The sequence below is a fragment of the Tachypleus tridentatus genome, chromosome 10, assembly GCF_004210375.1.
Source record: "Tachypleus tridentatus isolate NWPU-2018 chromosome 10, ASM421037v1, whole genome shotgun sequence".
In the NCBI taxonomy this organism is placed as follows: Eukaryota; Metazoa; Arthropoda; class Merostomata; order Xiphosura; family Limulidae; genus Tachypleus; species Tachypleus tridentatus.
The window spans coordinates 19,870,397-19,893,435 of record NC_134834.1 but is presented as its reverse complement, the minus strand read 5'-3'; the positions used below and the strand labels follow the sequence as shown (position 1 = coordinate 19,893,435).

At 26.5% G+C, this 23,039-nt stretch overlaps 1 protein-coding gene across 1 annotated transcript in view; it reads right to left on the bottom strand.

The window, feature by feature from the left end:
- Positions 1-23,039, bottom strand: part of LOC143228839 (LIM/homeobox protein Awh-like) — a gene marked incomplete at its 5' end in the record, with an annotated part of 49,122 nt that overhangs the window by 13,521 nt on the left and 12,562 nt on the right. The window contains one exon of the mRNA XM_076460226.1: positions 2,201-2,418. Coding sequence (XP_076316341.1) covers positions 2,201-2,418 — 218 coding nt within the window. The remainder of the gene's footprint in view (positions 1-2,200; positions 2,419-23,039) is intronic.

Here is a 23,039-nt window from a genome sequence, read left to right as displayed (position 1 = left end):
ATAAACACAACATGTAAATTTTGTTGTGCCGCGAAAACATTTCGAATAATGATGAGAAACTTATAACTAGAATGTTTACAATGAATCAAAAGTATGACTGCAATGTTCACAATGTGCTTACTGCAGAACCTTAAGGACGAACAAAATCTCTCTTATGGTAGGAAAAAGGTTCTTTTAGGGTCTATTTGTAATTTTATTTCAAGTAACATGTTTTTATTTATTATAAAAATAAACTTCGCAGTCTTTGATTCGATAAACTTTGTTTTGAATTTCGCGCAAAGCTACACGAGGGCTATCTGCGCTAGCTGTCCCTAATTTAGCAGTGTAAGACTAGAGGGAAGGCAGCTAGTTATCATCACCCACCGACAACTTTTGAGCTACACTTTTTACTAACGAATACTGGGATTGATCGTGACATTATAACGTCCCGACGGCTAAAATGGCGAGCATGTTTGGTGTGACGGGGATTCGGACCCGCGACCTTCAGATACAGACTCGTCTGCCTTAACCACCAGGCCATGCCGAGCCGTTTGATATGCTACCAAAACATAGTCAATAAACTCGGGACACATTTCAACAAACTTTTCGTAAACAACAAATTAATGAATATATATGCAAAATTTGTTTTATTCATTTACTATAACAGCTTTCAGGAATATATCTCATTTCAACTACAATATCTAAACTTCCAAGTTGGCGTTACACATTTTCAGTAACTCTTTTCACAGTTTTACTAGGCACATCTATTCTATCTGCTGTGTCTACCGCAGGAAATCGAACCTCGAATTTTACAATTTAGCTTACCGTTGTCCAACCTAGAGACCTATCAGATTTTAAAGTCATTAAAATAAACAAGAAAATTCAGCTATCTCCAAACAGCAGTCCCAGTCATAACTTAGTCATAGTTTGTTGACTGGCGAATTGTTATTAAAGTAAAATCACACACATTAGACTATCTACAGTGTGTCAACCTCAGGGAGTCAAACCAAGGGCTTTGAAATAAAAGCTTATAAAGTTACCGCTGAGTCAGCGGATGGGGAAGCAGTGGGAACTGAGACATTTTGTATAAACTTATGAAGCGTAATTTACAAATTAATTACTATTCTGATTTTTTTAACAGGATGACTGAACTTTTATATGAATATTTAAAAACCTCCTAGTAACAACAAAAAAGATCACTGACCCCATTTTTTATGAATATCTCAACCTTCTAGTGACAACAAAAATATCACCGACCCCATTTTTATGAATATCTCAACTTTCTAGTAACAACAAAAAGATCACTGACCCCATTTTTTATGAATATTTCAACTTTCTAGTAACAACAAAAAAAGATCACTGACCCCATTTTTTATGAATATTTCAACTTTCTAGTAACAACAAAAAAGATCACTGACCCCATTTTTTATGAATATTTCAACTTTCTACTAACAACAAAAAAGATCACTGACCCCATTTTTTATGAATATTTCAACTTTCTAGTAACAACAAAAAAGATCACTGACCCCATTTTTTATGAATATTTCAACTTTCTACTAACAACAAAAAAGATCACTGACCCCATTTTTTATGAATATTTCAACTTTCTAGTAACAACAAAAAAGATCACTGACCCCATTTTTATGAATATTTCAACTTTCTAGTAACAACAAAAATATCACTGACCCCATTTTTTATGAATATTTCAACTTTCTAGTAACAACAAAAAGATCACTGACCCCATTTTTTATGAATATTTCAACTTTCTAGTAACAACAAAAGATCACTGACCCCATTTTTATGAATATTTCAACTTTCTAGTAACAACAAAAAAGATCACTGACCCTATTTTTATGAATATTTCAACTTTCTAGTAACAACAAAAAAGATCACTGACCCCATTTTTATGAATATTTCAACTTTCTAGTAACAACAAAAAGATCACTGACCCCATTTTTTATGAATATTTCAACTTTCTAGTAACAACAAAAAAGATCACTGACCCCATTTTTTATGAATATTTCAACTTTCTAGTAACAACAAAAAAAGATCACTGACCCCATTTTTTATGAATATTTCAACTTTCTAGTAACAACAAAAAAGATCACTGACCCCATTTTTTATGAATATTTCAACTTTCTAGTAACAACAAAAAAGATCACTGACCCCATTTTTTATGAATATTTCAACTTTCTAGTAACAACAAAAAAAGATCACTCACCGTCATTGGAGGCGTTGTTTCCTTCAAGGAATTCTAAGTAATGTGTTTTACAGAGCACCCTGTTGTCATATAAAGCAAACTCCTCTCCTGTTGATAACTGTCTCTTGCAAGAATCACAGGCAAAACAAGCTAAGTGGTAAACCTGCTCACGTGCCCGCCGTACCCAGTCTGTTGACTGTATTGTTCTGCCACATTTGGAACATTTGGCTCCAAATTGCCTGAACGAAGCACAGAAATAGCTTAAATCAATCAGAGTGTTTATCACAGTATTTATTAAGTGTCGGTTTAGAAGTAGGTAATAAATATGTCACGTTTTTAGCCTGTTTAATTCATTTTCATGGAGCTGCGCATAGAATTAAAATAAAAGACAAATCACTAAACATGTTTCACATAACGTGTACTTTTCTCTAAATATAAAATAATTAAATCTTTTTTCATCTATACTTAAATCTAACAGGCTTACATGTAAATTGTCATTTGTCACACTAAGTTGTCGCAGAATACGTCGTAAATATACGAGTATCGCAAACTTGATTTTGTGATTTCGTCTCAACATAAAACGTTTTTTTTCTTTTTATGACACTGAGTATGTACAGCTGTGAGTAAAAATTAATGTTTTTGTATTTTTAGCGTACAAAACTGCTCAACAGATTATTTGCATTTTGTCTCTCTTGGGGATTCAACTCCGGATTTAAGCGATGTAAGAGAAGTCGAATCTATAGCACCATGAACAGAAGTTTCTGTTCTGGTATCAAGTTCTTACACAAAGTAATAAAGTATATTTAGTTATTAACAACTCCAACAGTTCTAACACAAAGTAATAATGTATATTTAGTTATTAACAACTCCAACAGTTCTAACACAAGGTAATAATGTATATTTAGTTATTAACAGCTCCAATAGTTCTTACACAAAGTAATAATGTATATGTAGTTATTAACAACTCCAACAGTTCTTACACAAACTAATAATGTATATTTAGTTAATAACAACTCCAACAGTTCTTACACAAAGTAATAATGTACATGTAGTAATTAACAACTCCAACAGTTCTTACACAAGGTAATAATGTATATTTAGTTATTAACAACTCCAATAGTTCTTACATAAAGTAATAATGTATATGTAGTTATTAACAACTCCAACAGTTCTTACACAAACTAATAATGTATATTTAGTTATTAACAACTCCAACAGTTCTTACACAAAGTAATAATGTATATTTAGTTATTAACAACTCCAAAAGTTCTTACACAAAGTAATAATGTATATTTAGTTATTAACAACTCCAACAGTTCTTACACAAAGTAATAATGTATATTTAGTTATTAACAACTCCAACAGTTCTTACACAAAGTAATAATGTATATTTAGTTATTAACAGCTCCAATAGTTCTTACACAAACTAATAATGTATATTTAGTTATTAATAACTCCAACAGTTCTTACACAAAATAATAATGTATATTTAGTTATTAACAACTCCAACAGTTCTTACACAAACTAATAATGTATATGTAGTTATTAACAACTCCAACAGTTCTTACACAAACTAATAATGTATATGTAGTTATTAACACCTCCAACAGTTCTTACACAAACTAATAATGTATATTTAGTTATTAACAACTCCAACAGTTCTTACACAAAGTAATAATGTATATTTAGTTATTAACAACTCCAACAGTTCTTACACAAAGTAATAATGTATATTTAGTTATTAACAACTCCCTCAGTTCTTACACAAAGTAATAATGTATATTTAATTATTAACAACTCCAACAGTTCTTACACAAAGTAATAATGTATATTTAGTTATTAACAACTCCAACAGTTTTTACACAAAGTAATAATGTATATTTAGTTATTAACAACTCCAACAGTTCTTACACAAAGTAATAATGTATATTTAGTTATTAACAACTCCAACAGTTCTTACACAAAGTAATAATGTATATTTAGTTATTAACAACTCCAACAGTTTTTACACAAAGTAATAATGTATATTTAGTTATTAACAACTCCAACAGTTCTTACACAAAGTAATAATGTATATTTAGTTATTAACAACTCCAACAGTTCTTACACAAAGTAATAATGTATATTTAGTTATTAACAACTCCAACAGTTCTTACACAAAGTAATAATGTATATTTAGTTATTAACAACTCCAACAGTTCTTACACAAAGTAATAATGTATATTTAGTTATTAACAACTCCAACAGTTCTTACACAAAGTAATAATGTATATTTAGTTATTAACAACTCCAACAGTTCTTACACAAAGTAATAATGTACATGTAGTTATTAACAACTCCAACAGTTCTCACACAAAGTAATAATGTATATTTAGTTATTAACAACTCCAACAGTTCTTACACAAAGTAATAATGTATATTTAGTTATTAACAACTCCAACAGTTCTTACACAAACTAATAATGTATATGTAGTTATTAACAACTCGAATAGTTCTTACACAAACTAATAATGTATATTTAGTTATTAACAACTCCAACAGTTCTTACACAAAGTAATAATGTATATTTAGTTATTAACAGCTCCAACAGTTCTCACACAAAGTAATAATGTATATTTAATTATTAACAACTCCAACAGTTCTTACACAAAGTAATAATGTATATTTAGTTATTAACAACTCCAACAGTTCTTACACAAAGTAATAATGTATATTTAGTTATTAACAACTCCAATAGTTCTTACACAAACTAATAATGTATATGTAGTTATTAACAACTCGAATAGTTCTTACACAAACTAATAATGTATATTTAGTTATTAACAACTCCAACAGTTCTTACACAAACTAATAATGTATATTTAGTTATTAACAACTCCAACAGTTTTTACACAAACTAATAATGTATATGTAGTTATTAACAACTACAACAGTTTTTACACAAAGTAATAATGTATATTTAGTTATTCACAACTCCAATAGTTCCTACACAAACTAATAATGTATATTTAGTTATTAACAACTCCAATAGTTCTTACACAAACTAATAATGTATATGTAGTTATTAACAACTCCAACAGTTTTTACACAGAGTAATAATGTATATGTAGTTATTAACAACTCCAACAGTTTTTACACAGAGTAATAATGTATATTTAGTTATTAACAACTCCAACAGTTCTTTCTCAAAGTAATAATGTATATTTAGTTATTAACAACTCCAACAGTTTTTACACAAAGTAATAATGTATATTTAGTTATTAACAACTCCAACAGTTTTTACACAAAGTAATAATGTATATTTAGTTATTAACAACTCCAACAGTTCTTACACAAAGTAATAATGTATATTTAGTTATTAACAACTCCAACAGTTCTTACACAAAGTAATAATGTATATTTAGTTATTAACAACTCCAACAGTTCTTACACAAAGTAATAATGTATATTTAGTTATTAACAACTCCAACAGTTCTTACACAAAGTAATAATGTATGTCTAGTTATTAACAACTCCAACAGTTTTTACACAAAGTAATAATGTATATTTAGTTATTAACAACTCCAATAGTTTTTACACAAAGTAATAAGGTATATTTAGTTATTAACAACTCCAACAGTTCTTACACAAAGTAATAATGTATATTTAGTTATTAACAACTCCAATAGTTCTTACACAAAGTAATAATGTATATTTAGTTATTAACAACTCCAACAGTTTTTACACAAAGTAATAATGTATATTTAGTTATTAACAACTCCAACAGTTCATACACAAAGTAATAATGTATATTTAGTTATTAACAACTCCAACAGTTCTTACACAAAGTAATAATGTATATTTAGTTATTAACAACTCCAACAGTTCTTACACAAAGTAATAATGTATATTTAGTTATTAACAACTCCAACGGTTCTTACACAAAGTAATAATGTATATTTAGTTATTAACAACTCCAACAGTTCTTACACAAAGTAATAATGTATATTTAGTTATTAACAACTCCAACGGTTCTTACACAAAGTAATAATGTATATTTAGTTATTAACAACTCCAACAGTTTTTACACAAAGTAATAATGTGTATTTAGTTATTAACAACTCCAACAGTTCTTACACAAAGTAATAATGTATATTTAGTTATTAACAACTCCAACAGTTCTTACACAAAGTAATAATGTATATTTAGTTATTAACAACTCAACAGTTCTTACACAAAGTAATAATGTATATTTAGTTATTAACAACTCCAACAGTTCTTACACAAAGTAATAATGTATATTTAGTTATTAACAACTCCAACGGTTCTTACACAAAGTAATAATGTATATTTAGTTATTAACAACTCCAACAGTTCTTACACAAAGTAATAATGTATATTTAGTTATTAACAACTCCAACGGTTCTTACACAAAGTAATAATGTATATTTAGTTATTAACAACTCCAACAGTTTTTACACAAGGTAATAATGTATATTTAGTTATTAACAACTCCAACAGTTTTACACAAGGTAATAATGTATATTTAGTTATTAACAACTCCAACAGTTCTTACACAAAGTAATAATGTATATTTAGTTATTAACAACTCCAACAGTTCTTACACAAACTAATAATGTATATTTAGTTATTAACAACTCCAACAGTTCTTACACAAAGTAATAATGTATATTTAGTTATTAACAACTCCAACAGTTTTTACACAAGGTAATAATGTATATTTAGTTATTAACAACTCCAACAGTTCTTACACAAAGTAATAATGTATATTTAGTTATTAACAACTCCAACAGTTCTTACACAAAGTAATAATGTATATTTAGTTATTAACAACTCCAACAGTTTTTACACTAAGTAATAATGTATATTTAGTTATTAACAACTACAACAGTTTTTACACAAAGTAATAATGTATATTTAGTTATTAACAACTCCAATAGTTTTTACACAAAGTAATAAGGTATATTTAGTTATTAACAACTCCAACAGTTCTTACACAAAGTAATAATGTATATTTAGTTATTAACAACTCCAATAGTTCGTACACAAACTAATAATGTATATTTAGTTATTAACAACTCCAACAGTTCTTACACAAAGTAATAATGTATATTTAGTTATTAACAACTCCAATAGTTCTTACACAAAGTAATAATGTATATTTAGTTATTAACAACTCCAACAGTTTTACACAAAGTAATAATGTATATTTAGTTACTAACAACTCCAACAGTTTTTACACAAAGTAATAATGTATATTTAGTTATTAACAACTCCAACAGTTCTTACACAAAGTAATAATGTATATTTAGTTATTAACAACTCCAACAGTTCTTACACAAACTAATAATGTATATTTAGTTATTAACAACTCCAACAGTTCTTACACAAAGTAATAATGTATATTTAGTTATTAACAACTCCAACAGTTTTTATACAAAGTAATAATGTGTATTTAGTTATTAACAACTCCAACAGTTCATACACAAAGTAATAATGTATATTTAGTTATTAACAACTCCAACAGTTCTTACACAAAGTAATAATGTATATTTAGTTATTAACAACTCCAACAGTTCTTACACAAACTAATAATGTATATTTAGTTATTAACAACTCCAACAGTTCTTACACAAAGTAATAATGTATATTTAGTTATTAACAACTCCAACAGTTTTTACACAAAGTAATAATGTGTATTTAGTTATTAACAACTCCAACAGTTCTTACACAAAGTAATAATGTATATTTAGTTATTAACAAAGTAATAATGTATATTTAGTTATTAACAACTCCAACAGTTCTTACACAAACTAATAATGTATATTTAGTTATTAACAACTCCAACAGTTTTTACACAAAGTAGTAATGTATATTTAGTTATTAACAACTCCAATAGTTCTTACACAAAGTAATAATGTATATTTAGTTATTAACAACTCCAACGGTTCTTACACAAAGTAATAATGTATATTTAGTTATTAACAACTCCAACAGTTCTTACACAAAGTAATAATGTATATTTAGTTATTAACAACTCCAACGGTTCTTACACAAAGTAATAATGTATATTTAGTTATTAACAACTCCAACAGTTTTTACACAAAGTAATAATGTGTATTTAGTTATTAACAACTCCAACAGTTCTTACACAAAGTAATAATGTATATTTAGTTATTAACAACTCCAACAGTTCTTACACAAAGTAATAATGTATATTTAGTTATTAACAACTCCAACAGTTCTTACACAAAGTAATAATGTATATTTAGTTATTAACAACCCAACAGTTCTTACACAAAGTAATAATGTATATTTAGTTATTAACAACTCCAACAGTTTTTACACAAGGTAATAATGTATATTTAGTTATTAACAACTCCAACAGTTTTTACACAAGGTAATAATGTATATTTAGTTATTAACAACTCCAACAGTTCTTACACAAAGTAATAATGTATATTTAGTTATTAACAACTCCAACAGTTCTTACACAAACTAATAATGTATATTTAGTTATTAACAACTCCAACAGTTCTTACACAAAGTAATAATGTATATTTAGTTATTAACAACTCCAACAGTTTTTACACAAGGTAATAATGTATATTTAGTTATTAACAACTCCAACAGTTCTTACACAAAGTAATAATGTATATTTAGTTATTAACAACTCCAATAGTTCGTACACAAACTAATAATGTATATGTAGTTATTAACAACTCCAACAGTTCTTACACAAAGTAATAATGCATATTTAGTTATTAACAACTCCAATAGTTCTTACACAAAGTAATAATGTATATTTAGTTATTAACAACTCCAACAGTTTTTACACAAAGTAATAATGTATATTTAGTTATTAACAACTCCAACAGTTTTTACACAAAGTAATAATGTATATTTAGGTATTAACAACTCCAACAGTTCTTACACAAAGTAATAATGTATATTTAGTTATTAACAACTCCAACAGTTCTTACACAAACTAATAATGTATATTTAGTTATTAACAACTCCAACAGTTCTTACACAAAGTAATAATGTATATTTAGTTATTAACAACTCCAACAGTTTTTATACAAAGTAATAATGTGTATTTAGTTATTAACAACTCCAACAGTTCTTACACAAAGTAATAATGTATATTTAGTTATTAACAACTCCAACAGTTCTTACACAAAGTAATAATGTATATTTAGTTATTAACAACTCCAACAGTTCTTACAGAAACTAATAATGTATATTTAGTTATTAACAACTCCAACAGTTCTTACACAAAGTAATAATGTATATTTAGTTATTAACAACTCCAACAGTTTTTACACAAAGTAATAATGTGTATTTAGTTATTAACAACTCCAACAGTTCTTACACAAAGTAATAATGTATATTTAGTTATTAACAACTCCAACAGTTCTTACACAAAGTAATAATGTATATTTAGTTATTAACATCTCCAACAGTTCTTACACAAAGTAATAATGTATATTTAGTTATTAACAACTCCAACAGTTCTTACACAAAGTAATAATGTATATTTAGTTATTAACAACTACAACAGTTTTTACACAAAGTAATAATGTATATTTAGTTATTAACAACTACAACAGTTCTTACACAAAGTAATAATGTATAGTTAGTTATTAACAACTCCAATAGTTCTTACACAAAGTAATAATGTATATTTAGTTATTAACAACTCCAACAGTTCTTACACAAAGTAATAATGTATATTTAGTTATTAACAACTCCAACAGTTCTTACACAAAGTAATAATGTATATTTAGTTATTAACAACTCCAATAGTTCTTACACAAGGTAATAATGCATATTTAATTATTAACAACTCCAACAGTTCTTACACAAAGTAATAATGTATATTTAGTTATTAACAACTCCGACAGTTTTCACACAAAGTAATAATGTATATTTAGTTATTAACAACTCCAACAGTTCTTACACAAAGTAATAATGTATATTTAGTTATTAACAACTCCAACAGTTTTTACACAAAGTAATAATGTATATTTAGTTATTAACAACTCCAATAGTTCCTACACAAACTAATAATGTATATTTAGTTATGAACAACTTTAATAGTTCCTACACAAACAAATAATGTATATTTAGTTATTAACAACTCCAATAGTTCTTACACAAACTAATAATGTATATGTAGTTATTAACAACTCCAACAGTTCTTACACAAAGTAATAATGTATATTTAGTTATTAACAACTCCAATAGTTCTTACACAAAGTAATAATGTATATTTAGTTATTAACAACTCCAACAGTTCTTACACAAAGTAATAATGTATATTTAGTTATTAACAACTCCAACAGTTCTTACACAAACTAATAATGTATATGTAGTTATTAACAACTCCAAGAGTTCTTACACAAACTAATAATGTATATTTAGTTATTAACAACTCCAATAGTTCTTACACAAACTAATAATGTATATGTAGTTATTAACAACTCCAACAGTTCTTACACAAAGTAATAATGTATATTTAGTTATTAACAACTCCAATAGTTCTTACACAAAGTAATAATGTATATGTAGTTATTAACATCTCCAACAGTTCTTACACAAAGTAATAATGTATATTTAGTTATTAACAACTCCAACAGTTCTTACACAAAGTAATAATGTATATGTAGTTATTAACATCTCCAACAGTTCTTACACAAAGTAATAATGTATATGTAGTTATTAACAACTCCAACAGTTCTTACACAAAGTAATAATGTATATTTAGTTATTAACAACTCCAACAGTTCTTACACAAAGTAATAATGTATATTTAGTTATTAACAACTCCAACAGTTCTTACACAAAGTAATAATGTATATTTAGTTATTAACAACTCCAACAGTTCTTACACAAAGTAATAATGTACATTTAGTTATTAACAACTCCAACAGTTCTTACACAAACTAATAAGGTATATTTAGTTATTAACAACTCCAACAGTTTTTACACAAAGTAATAATGTATATTTAGTTATTAACAACTCCAACAGTTCTCACACAAAGTAATAATGTATATTTAGTTATTAACAACTCCAACAGTTCTTACACAAAGTAATAATGTATATTTAGTTATTAAACATTCCAACAGTTCTTACACAAAGTAATAATGTATATTTAGTTATTAACAACTCCAACAGTTCTAACACAAAGTAATAATGTATATTTAGTTATTAACAACTCCAACAGTTCTTACACAAAGTAATAATGTATATTTAGTTATTAACAACTCCAACGGTTCTTACACAAAGTAATAATGTATATTTAGTTATTAACAACTCCAACGGTTCTTACACAAAGTAATAATGTATATTTAGTTATTAACAACTCCAACAGTTCTTACACAAAGTAATAATGTATATTTAGTTATTAACAACTCCAACGGTTCTTACACAAACTAATAATGTATATGTAGTTATTAACAACTCCAACAGTTCTTACACAAAGTAATAATGTATATTTAGTTATTAACAACTCCAACAGTTCTTACACAAAGTAATAATGTATATTTAGTTATTAACAACTCCAACAGTTCTTACACAAACTAATAATGTATATTTAGTTATTAACAACTCCAACAGTTCTTACACAAAGTAATAATGTATATTTAGTTATTAACAACTCCAACAGTTTTTACACAAGGTAATAATGTATATTTAGTTATTAACAACTCCAACAGTTTTTACACAAGGTAATAATGTATATTTAGTTATTAACAACTCCAACAGTTCTTACACAAAGTAATAATGTATATTTAGTTATTAACAACTCCAACAGTTCTTACACAAACTAATAATGTATATTTAGTTATTAACAACTCCAACAGTTCTTACACAAAGTAATAATGTATATTTAGTTATTAACAACTCCAACAGTTTTTACACAAGGTAATAATGTATATTTAGTTATTAACAACTCCAACAGTTCTTACACAAAGTAATAATGTATATTTAGTTATTAACAACTCCAACAGTTCTTACACAAAGTAATAATGTATATTTAGTTATTAACAACTCCAACAGTTTTTACACTAAGTAATAATGTATATTTAGTTATTAACAACTACAACAGTTTTTACACAAAGTAATAATGTATATTTAGTTATTAACAACTCCAATAGTTTTTACACAAAGTAATAAGGTATATTTAGTTATTAACAACTCCAACAGTTCTTACACAAAGTAATAATGTATATTTAGTTATTAACAACTCCAATAGTTCGTACACAAACTAATAATGTATATGTAGTTATTAACAACTCCAACAGTTCTTACACAAAGTAATAATGCATATTTAGTTATTAACAACTCCAATAGTTCTTACACAAAGTAATAATGTATATTTAGTTATTAACAACTCCAACAGTTTTTACACAAAGTAATAATGTATATTTAGTTATTAACAACTCCAACAGTTTTTACACAAAGTAATAATGTATATTTAGGTATTAACAACTCCAACAGTTCTTACACAAAGTAATAATGTATATTTAGTTATTAACAACTCCAACAGTTCTTACACAAACTAATAATGTATATTTAGTTATTAACAACTCCAACAGTTCTTACACAAAGTAATAATGTATATTTAGTTATTAACAACTCCAACAGTTTTTATACAAAGTAATAATGTGTATTTAGTTATTAACAACTCCAACAGTTCTTACACAAAGTAATAATGTATATTTAGTTATTAACAACCCAACAGTTCTTACACAAAGTAATAATGTATATTTAGTTATTAACAACTCCAACGGTTCTTACACAAAGTAATAATGTATATTTAGTTATTAACAACTCCAACGGTTCTTACACAAAGTAATAATGTATATTTAGTTATTAACAACTCCAACAGTTCTTACACAAAGTAATAATGTATATTTAGTTATTAACAACCCAACGGTTCTTACACAAACTAATAATGTATATGTAGTTATTAACAACTCCAACAGTTCTTACACAAAGTAATAATGTATATTTAGTTATTAACAACTCCAACAGTTCTTACACAAAGTAATAATGTATATTTAGTTATTAACAACCCAACAGTTCTTACACAAACTAATAATGTATATTTAGTTATTAACAACTCCAACAGTTCTTACACAAAGTAATAATGTATATTTAGTTATTAACAACTCCAACAGTTTTACACAAGGTAATAATGTATATTTAGTTATTAACAACTCCAACAGTTTTACACAAGGTAATAATGTATATTTAGTTATTAACAACTCCAACAGTTCTTACACAAAGTAATAATGTATATTTAGTTATTAACAACTCCAACAGTTCTTACACAAACTAATAATGTATATTTAGTTATTAACAACCCAACAGTTCTTACACAAAGTAATAATGTATATTTAGTTATTAACAACTCCAACAGTTTTTACACAAGGTAATAATGTATATTTAGTTATTAACAACTCCAACAGTTCTTACACAAAGTAATAATGTATATTTAGTTATTAACAACTCCAACAGTTCTTACACAAAGTAATAATGTATATTTAGTTATTAACAACTCCAACAGTTTTTACACTAAGTAATAATGTATATTTAGTTATTAACAACTACAACAGTTTTTACACAAACTTATAATGTATATGTAGTTATTAACAACTCCAAGAGTTTTTACACAAAGTAATAAGGTATATTTAGTTATTAACAACTCCAACAGTTCTTACACAAAGTAATAATGTATATTTAGTTATTAACAACTCCAATAGTTCGTGACACAAACTAATAATGTATATGTAGTTATTAACAACCCAACAGTTCTTACACAAAGTAATAATGTATATTTAGTTATTAACAACTCCAATAGTTCTTACACAAAGTAATAATGTATATTTAGTTATTAACAACTCCAACAGTTTTTACACAAAGTAATAATGTATATTTAGTTATTAACAACTCCAACAGTTTTTACACAAAGTAATAATGTATATTTAGGTATTAACAACTCCAACAGTTCTTACACAAAGTAATAATGTATATTTAGTTATTAACAACTCCAACAGTTCTTACACAAACTAATAATGTATATTTAGTTATTAACAACCCAACAGTTCTTACACAAAGTAATAATGTATATTTAGTTATTAACAACTCCAACAGTTTTATACAAAGTAATAAGGTGTATTTAGTTATTAACAACTCCAACAGTTCTTACACAAAGTAATAATGTATATTTAGTTATTAACAACCCAACAGTTCTTACACAAAGTAATAATGTATATTTAGTTATTAACAACTCCAACAGTTCTTACACAAACTAATAATGTATATTTAGTTATTAACAACTCCAACAGTTCTTACACAAAGTAATAATGTATATTTAGTTATTAACAACTCCAACAGTTTTTACACAAAGTAATAATGTGTATTTAGTTATTAACAACTCCAACAGTTCTTACACAAAGTAATAATGTATATTTAGTTATTAACAACTCCAACAGTTCTTACACAAAGTAATAATGTATATTTAGTTATTAACATCTCCAACAGTTCTTACACAAAGTAATAATGTATATTTAGTTATTAACAACTCCAACAGTTCTTACACAAAGTAATAATGTATATTTAGTTATTAACAACTCCAACAGTTTTTACACAAAGTAATAATGTATATTTAGTTATTAACAACTACAACAGTTCTTACACAAAGTAATAATGTATAGTTAGTTATTAACAACCCAATAGTTCTTACACAAAGTAATAATGTATATTTAGTTATTAACAACTCCAACAGTTCTTACACAAAGTAATAATGTATATTTAGTTATTAACAACTCCAACAGTTCTTACACAAAGTAATAATGTATATTTAGTTATTAACAACCCAATAGTTCTTACACAAGGTAATAATGCATATTTAATTATTAACAACTCCAACAGTTCTTACACAAAGTAATAATGTATATTTAGTTATTAACAACCCGACAGTTTTCACACAAAGTAATAATGTATATTTAGTTATTAACAACTCCAACAGTTCTTACACAAAGTAATAATGTATATTTAGTTATTAACAACTCCAACAGTTTTTACACAAAGTAATAATGTATATTTAGTTATTAACAACTCCAATAGTTTTTACACAAAGTAATAAGGTATATTTAGTTATTAACAACTCCAACAGTTCCTACACAAACTAATAATGTATATTTAGTTATGAACAACTTTAATAGTTCCTACACAAACAAATAATGTATATTTAGTTATTAACAACTCCAATAGTTCTTACACAAACTAATAATGTATATGTAGTTATTAACAACTCCAACAGTTCTTACACAAAGTAATAATGTATATTTAGTTATTAACAACTCCAATAGTTCTTACACAAAGTAATAATGTATATTTAGTTATTAACAACTCCAACAGTTCTTACACAAAGTAATAATGTATATTTAGTTATTAACAACTCCAACAGTTCTTACACAAACTAATAATGTATATGTAGTTATTAACAACTCCAAGAGTTCTTACACAAACTAATAATGTATATTTAGTTATTAACAACTCCAATAGTTCTTACACAAACTAATAATGTATATGTAGTTATTAATGGCAGTGTTTGTGTTTTCCTTTGGAGAATGAATAATCATAAAGCGATTCTAACCCAGTGGCTTCGGGTTAGATACGACAGTCGGATCGTCTCTTAGTCCACTTTCTCTTAATCAAATTAATAAAAACGATATTCAGCGACGGCTGCCATCGGCTCTCTCTGTTCTTTATCCCCCCTGGATTTTCTGGAGTTTAAAACCTGATATAAGTTGATTCTTTTAAGAACATAATAGTAAAACTCAATCAATTCGTCAACATTAAATATAAATATCACTCAGTTCAAAACAAGAAATTACAAATAATGATTAGTCAAGTTAACAGCACTAGTAATCTATATAATAATGATTAGTCAAGCTAACAGCATGAGTAATCTATATAATGATGATTAGTCAAGTTAACAGCACTAGTAATCTATATAATAATGATTAGTCAAGTTAACAGCACTAGTAATCTATATAATAATGATTAGTCAAGCTAACAGCACTAGTAATCTATATAATAATGATTAGTCAAGCTAAAAGCACTATTAATCTATATAATAATGATTAGTCAAGCTAACAGCACTAGTAATCTATATAATAATGATTAGTCAAGTTAACAGCACTAGTAATCTGTGTAATAATGATTAGTCAAGTTAACAGCACTATTAATCTATATAATAATGATTAGTCAAGCTAACAGCACTAGTAATCTATATAATAATGATTAGTCAAGCTAACAGCACTAGTAATCTGTGTAATAATGATTAGTCAAGTTAACAGCACTAGTAATCTATATAATAATGATTAGTCAAGCTAACAGCACTAGTAATCTATATAATAATGATTAGTCAAGTTAACAGCACTAGTAATCTGTGTAATAATGATTAGTCAAGTTAACAGCACTAGTAATCTATGCAATAATGATTAGTCAAGTTAACAGCACTAGTAATCTATGCAATAATTATTAGTCAAGTTAACAGCACTGGTAATCTATATAATGATGATTAGTCAAGTTAACAGCACTAGTAATCTATGCAATAATGATTAATCAAGTTAACAGCACTAGTAATCTATATAATAATGATTAGTCAAGTTAACAGCACTAGTAATCTATATAATAATGATTAGTCAAGTCAACAGCACTAGTAATCTATGCAATAATGATTAGTCAAGTCAACAGCACTAGTAATCTATGCAATAATTATTAGTCAAGTTAACAGCACTAGTAATCTGTGTAATAATGATTAGTCAAGTTAACAGCACTAGTAATCTATATAATAATGATTAGTCCAGCTAACAGCACTAGTAATCTATATAATAATGATTAGTCAAGTTAACAGCACTAGTAATCTATATAATAATGATTAGTCAAGCTAACAGCACTAGTAATCTATATAATAATGATTAGTCAAGTTAACAGCACTAGTAATCTGTGTAATAATGATTAGTCAAGTTAACAGCACTAGTAATCTATGTAATAATGATTAGTCAAGTTAACAGCACTAGTAATCTATGTAATAATGATTAGTCAAGTTAACAGCACTAGTAATCTATGCAATAATTATTAGTCAAGTTAACAGCACTAGTAATCTATATAATGATGATTAGTCAAGTTAACAGCACTAGTAATCTATATAATGATGATTAGTCAAGCTAACAGCACTAGTAATCTATATAATGATGATTAGTCAAGTTAACAGCACTAGTAATCTATATAATGATGATTAGTCAAGTTAACAGCACTAGTAATCTATATAATGATGATTAGTCAAGCTAACAGCACTAGTAATCTATATAATTATGATTAGTCAAGGTAACAGCACTAGTAATCTATATAATAATGATTAGTCAAGTTAACAGCACTAGTAATCTATATAATGATGATTAGTCAAGTTAACAGCACTAGTAATCTATATAATAATGATTAGTCCAGCTAACAGCACTAGTAATCTATGTAATAATGATTAGTCAAGTTAACAGCACTAGTAATCTATATAATAATGATTAGACCAGCTAACAGCACTAGTAATCTATATAATAATGATTAGTCCAGCTAACAGCACTAGTAATCTATATAATGATGATTAGTCAAGTTAACAGCACTAGTAATCTATATAATGATGATTAGTCAAGCTAACAGCACTAGTAATCTATATAATAATGATTAGTCAAGTTAACAGCACTAGTAATCTATATAATAATGATTAGTCCAGCTAACAGCACTAGTAATCTATATAATAATGATTAGTCCAGCTAACAGCACTAGTAATCTATATAATGATGATTAGTCAAGTTAACAGCACTAGTAATCTATATAATGATGATTAGTCAAGTTAACAGCACTAGTAATCTATATAATGATGATTAGTCAAGTTAACAGCACTAGTAATCTATATAATGATGATTAGTCAAGTTAACAGCACTAGTAATCTATATAATAATGATTAGTCAAGTTAACAGCACTAGTAATCTATATAATAATGATTAGTCAAGTTAACAGCACTAGTAATCTATGTAAAAATGATTAGTCAAGTTAACAGCACTAGTAATCTATGTAATAATGATTAGTCAAGCTAACAGCACTAGTAATCTATATAATAATGATTAGTCAAGTTAACAGCACTAGTAATCTATATAATGATGATTAGTCAAGTTAACAGCACTAGTAATCTGATTAGTCAAGTTAACAGCACTAGTAATCTATATAATAATCAAGTCAAGTTAACAGCACTAGTAATCTATATAATAATGATTAGTCAAGTTAACAGCACTAGTAATCTATATAATAATGATTAGTCAAGTTAACAGCACTAGTAATCTATATAATAATGATTAGTCAAGTTAACAGCACTAGTAATCTATATAATAATGATTAGTCAAGCTAACAGCACTAGTAATCTGTGTAATAATGATTAGTCAAGTTAACAGCACTAGTAATCTATATAATAATGATTAGTCAAGTTAACAGCACTAGTAATCTATATAATAATGATTATCTAAACAGCACTAGTAATCTATATAATAATGATTAGTCAATAACAGCACTAGTAATCTATATAATAATAGTCAAGTTAACAGCACTAGTAATCTATATAATAATGATTAGTCAAGTTAACAGCACTAGTAATCTATATAATAATGATTAGTCAAGTTAACAGCACTAGTAATCTATATAATAATGATTAGTCAAGTTAACAGCACTAGTAATCTATATAATAATGATTAGTCAAGTTAACAGCACTAGTAATCTATATAATAATGATTAGTCAAGTTAACAGCACTAGTAATCTATATAATAATGATTAGTCAAGTTAACAGCACTAGTAATCTATATAATAATGATTAGTCAAGTTAACAGCACTAGTAATCTATATAATAATGATTAGTCAAGTTAACAGCACTAGTAATCTATATAATAATGATTAGTCAAGTTAACAGCACTAGTAATCTATATAATAATGATTAGTCAAGTTAACAGCACTAGTAATCTATATAATAATGATTAGTCAAGTTAACAGCACTAGTAATCTATATAATAATGATTAGTCAAGTCAAGTTAACAGCACTAGTAATCTATATAATAATGATTAGTCAAGTTAACAGCACTAGTAATCTATATAATAATGATTAGTCAAGTTAACAGCACTAGTAATCTATATAATAATGATTAGTCAAGTTAACAGCACTAGTAATCTATATAATAATGATTAGTCAAGTTAACAGCACTAGTAATCTATATAATAATGATTAGTCAAGTTAACAGCACTAGTAATCTATATAATAATGATTAGTCAAGTTAACAGCACTAGTAATCTATATAATAATGATTAGTCAAGTTAACAGCACTAGTAATCTATATAATAATGATTAGTCAAGTTAACAGCACTAGTAATCTATATAATAATGATTAGTCAAGTTAACAGCACTAGTAATCTATATAATAATGATTAGTCAAGTTAACAGCACTAGTAATCTATATAATAATGATTAGTCAAGTTAACAGCACTATATAATAATGATTAGTAATCTATAATAATAATGATTAGTCAAGTTAACAGCACTAGTAATCTATATAATGATGATTAGTCAAGTTAACAGCACTAGTAATCTATATAATGATGATTAGTCAAGTTAACAGCACTAGTAATCTATATAATGATGATTAGTCAAGTTAACAGCACTAGTAATCTATATAATAATGATTAGTCAAGTTAACAGCACTAGTAATCTATATAATAATGATTAGTCAAGTTAACAGCACTAGTAATCTATATAATAATGATTAGTCAAGTTAACAGCACTAGTAATCTATATAATGATGATTAGTCAAGCTAACAGCACTAGTAATCTATAGTAATCTATATAATGATGATTAGTCAAGTTAACAGCACTAGTAATCTATATAATAATGATTAGTCCAGCTAACAGCACTAGTAATCTATGTAATAATGATTAGTCAAGTTAACAGCACTAGTAATCTATATAATAATGATTAGTCAAGTTAACAGCACTAGTAATCTATATAATGATGATTAGTCAAGTTAACAGCACTAGTAATCTATATAATAATGATTAGTCCAGCTAACAGCACTAGTAATCTATATAATAATGATTAGTCAAGTTAACAGCACTAGTAATCTATGCAATAATTATTAGTCAAGTTAACAGCACTGGTAATCTATATAATGATGATTAGTCAAGCTAACAGCACTAGTAATCTATATAATGATGATTAGTCAAGTTAACAGCACTAGTAATCTATATAATAATGATTAGTCAAGCTAACAGCACTAGTAATCTATATAATAATGATTAGTCAAGTTAACAGCACTAGTAATCTATATAATAATGATTAGTGCAGCTAACAGCACTAGTAATCTGTGTAATAATGATTAGTCAAGTTAACAGCACTAGTAATCTATGCAATAATTATTAGTCAAGTTAACAGCACTGGTAATCTATATAATGATGATTAGTCAAGTTAACAGCACTAGTAATCTATATAATGATGATTAGTCAAGCTAACAGCACTAGTAATCTATATAATGATGATTAGTCAAGTTAACAGCACTAGTAATCTATATAATGATGATTAGTCAAGTTAACAGCACTAGTAATCTATATAATAATGATTAGTCCAGTTAACAGCACTAGTAATCTATATAATAATGATTAGTCAAGTTAACAGCACTAGTAATCTATATAATAATGATTAGTCCAGCTAACAGCACTAGTAATCTATATAATAATGATTAGTCCAGCTAACAGCACTAGTAATCTATATAATAATGATTAGTCCAGCTAACAGCACTAGTAATCTATATAATGATGATTAGTCCAGCTAACAGCACTAGTAATCTATATAATGATGATTAGTCAAGTTAACAGCACTAGTAATCTATATAATGATGATTAATCAAGCTAACAGCACTAGTAATTTATATAATAATGATTAGTCCAGCTAACAGCACTAGTAATCTATATAATAATGACTAGTCCAGCTAACAGCACTAGTAAGCTATATAATGATGATTAGTCAAGTTAACAGCACTAGTAATCTATATAATGATGATTAGTCAAGTTAACAGCACTAGTAATCTATATAATGATGATTAGTCAAGTTAACAGCACTAGTAATCTATATAATGATGATTAGTCAAGTTAACAGCACTAGTAATCTATATAATAATGATTAGTCAAGTTAACAGCACTAGTAATCTATGTAATAATGATTAGTCAAGTTAACAGCACTAGTAATCTATATAATAATGATTAGTCAAGTTAACAGCACTAGTAATCTATATAATAATGATTAGTCAAGTTAACAGCACTAGTAATCTATATAATGATGATTAGTCAAGTTAACAGCACTAGTAATCTATTTTATAATGATTAGTCAAGCTAACAGCACTAGTAATCTATGTAATAATGATTAGTCAAGCTAACAGCACTAGTAATCTATATAATATGATTAGTCCAGCTAACAGCACTAGTAATCTATATAATAATGATTAGTCAAGTTAACAGCACTGGTAATCTATATAATAATGATTAATCCAGCTAACAGCACTAGTAATCTATATAATAATGATTAGTCAAGCTAACAGCACTAGTAATCTATGTAATAATGATTAGTCAAGCTAACAGCACTAGTAATCTATGTAATAATGATTAGTCAAGTTAACAGCACTAGTAATCTATGCAATAATGATTAGTCAAGTTAACAGCACTAGTAATCTATATAATAATGATTAGTCAAGTTAACAGCACTAGTAATCTATATAATGATGATTAGTCAAGTTAACAGCACTAGTAATCTATGCAATAATGATTAGTCAAGTTAACAGCACTAGTAATCTATATAATAATGATTAGTCAAGTTAACAGCACTAGTAATCTATGCAATAATGATTAGTCAAGTTAACAGCACTAGTAATCTATATAATAATGATTAGTCAAGTTAACAGCACTAGTAATCTATATAATAATGATTAGTCAAGTTAACAGCACTAGTAATCTATATAATAATGATTAGTCAAGCTAACAGCACTAGTAATCTATATAATAATGATTAGTCAAGTTAACAGCACTAGTAATCTATATAATAATGATTAGTCAAGTTAACAGCACTAGTAATCTATATAATGATGATTAGTCAAGTTAACAGCACTAGTAATCTATATAATAATGATTAGTCAAGTTAACAGCACTAGTAATCTATATAATAATGATTAGTCAAGTTAACAGCACTAGTAATCTATATAATAATGATTAGTCAAGTTAACAGCACTAGTAATCTATATAATAATGATTAGTCAAGTTAACAGCACTAGTAATCTATATAATGATGATTAGTCAAGCTAACAGCACTAGTAATCTATGTTATAATGATTAGTCAAGTTAACAGCACTAGTAATCTATATAATAATGATTAGTCAAGTTAACAGCACTAGTAATCTATATAATGATGATTAGTCAAGTTAACAGCACTAGTAATCTATATAATAATGATTAGTCCAGCTAACAGCACTAGTAATCTATATAATAATGATTAGTCAAGTTAACAGCACTAGTAATCTATATAATAATGATTAGTCAAGTTAACAGCACTAGTAATCTATATAATGATGATTAGTCAAGTTAACAGCACTAGTAATCTATATAATAATGATTAGTCAAGCTAACAGCACTAGTAATCTATATAATAATGATTAGTCAAGCTAACAGCACTAGTAATCTATATAATAATGATTAGTCAAGCTAA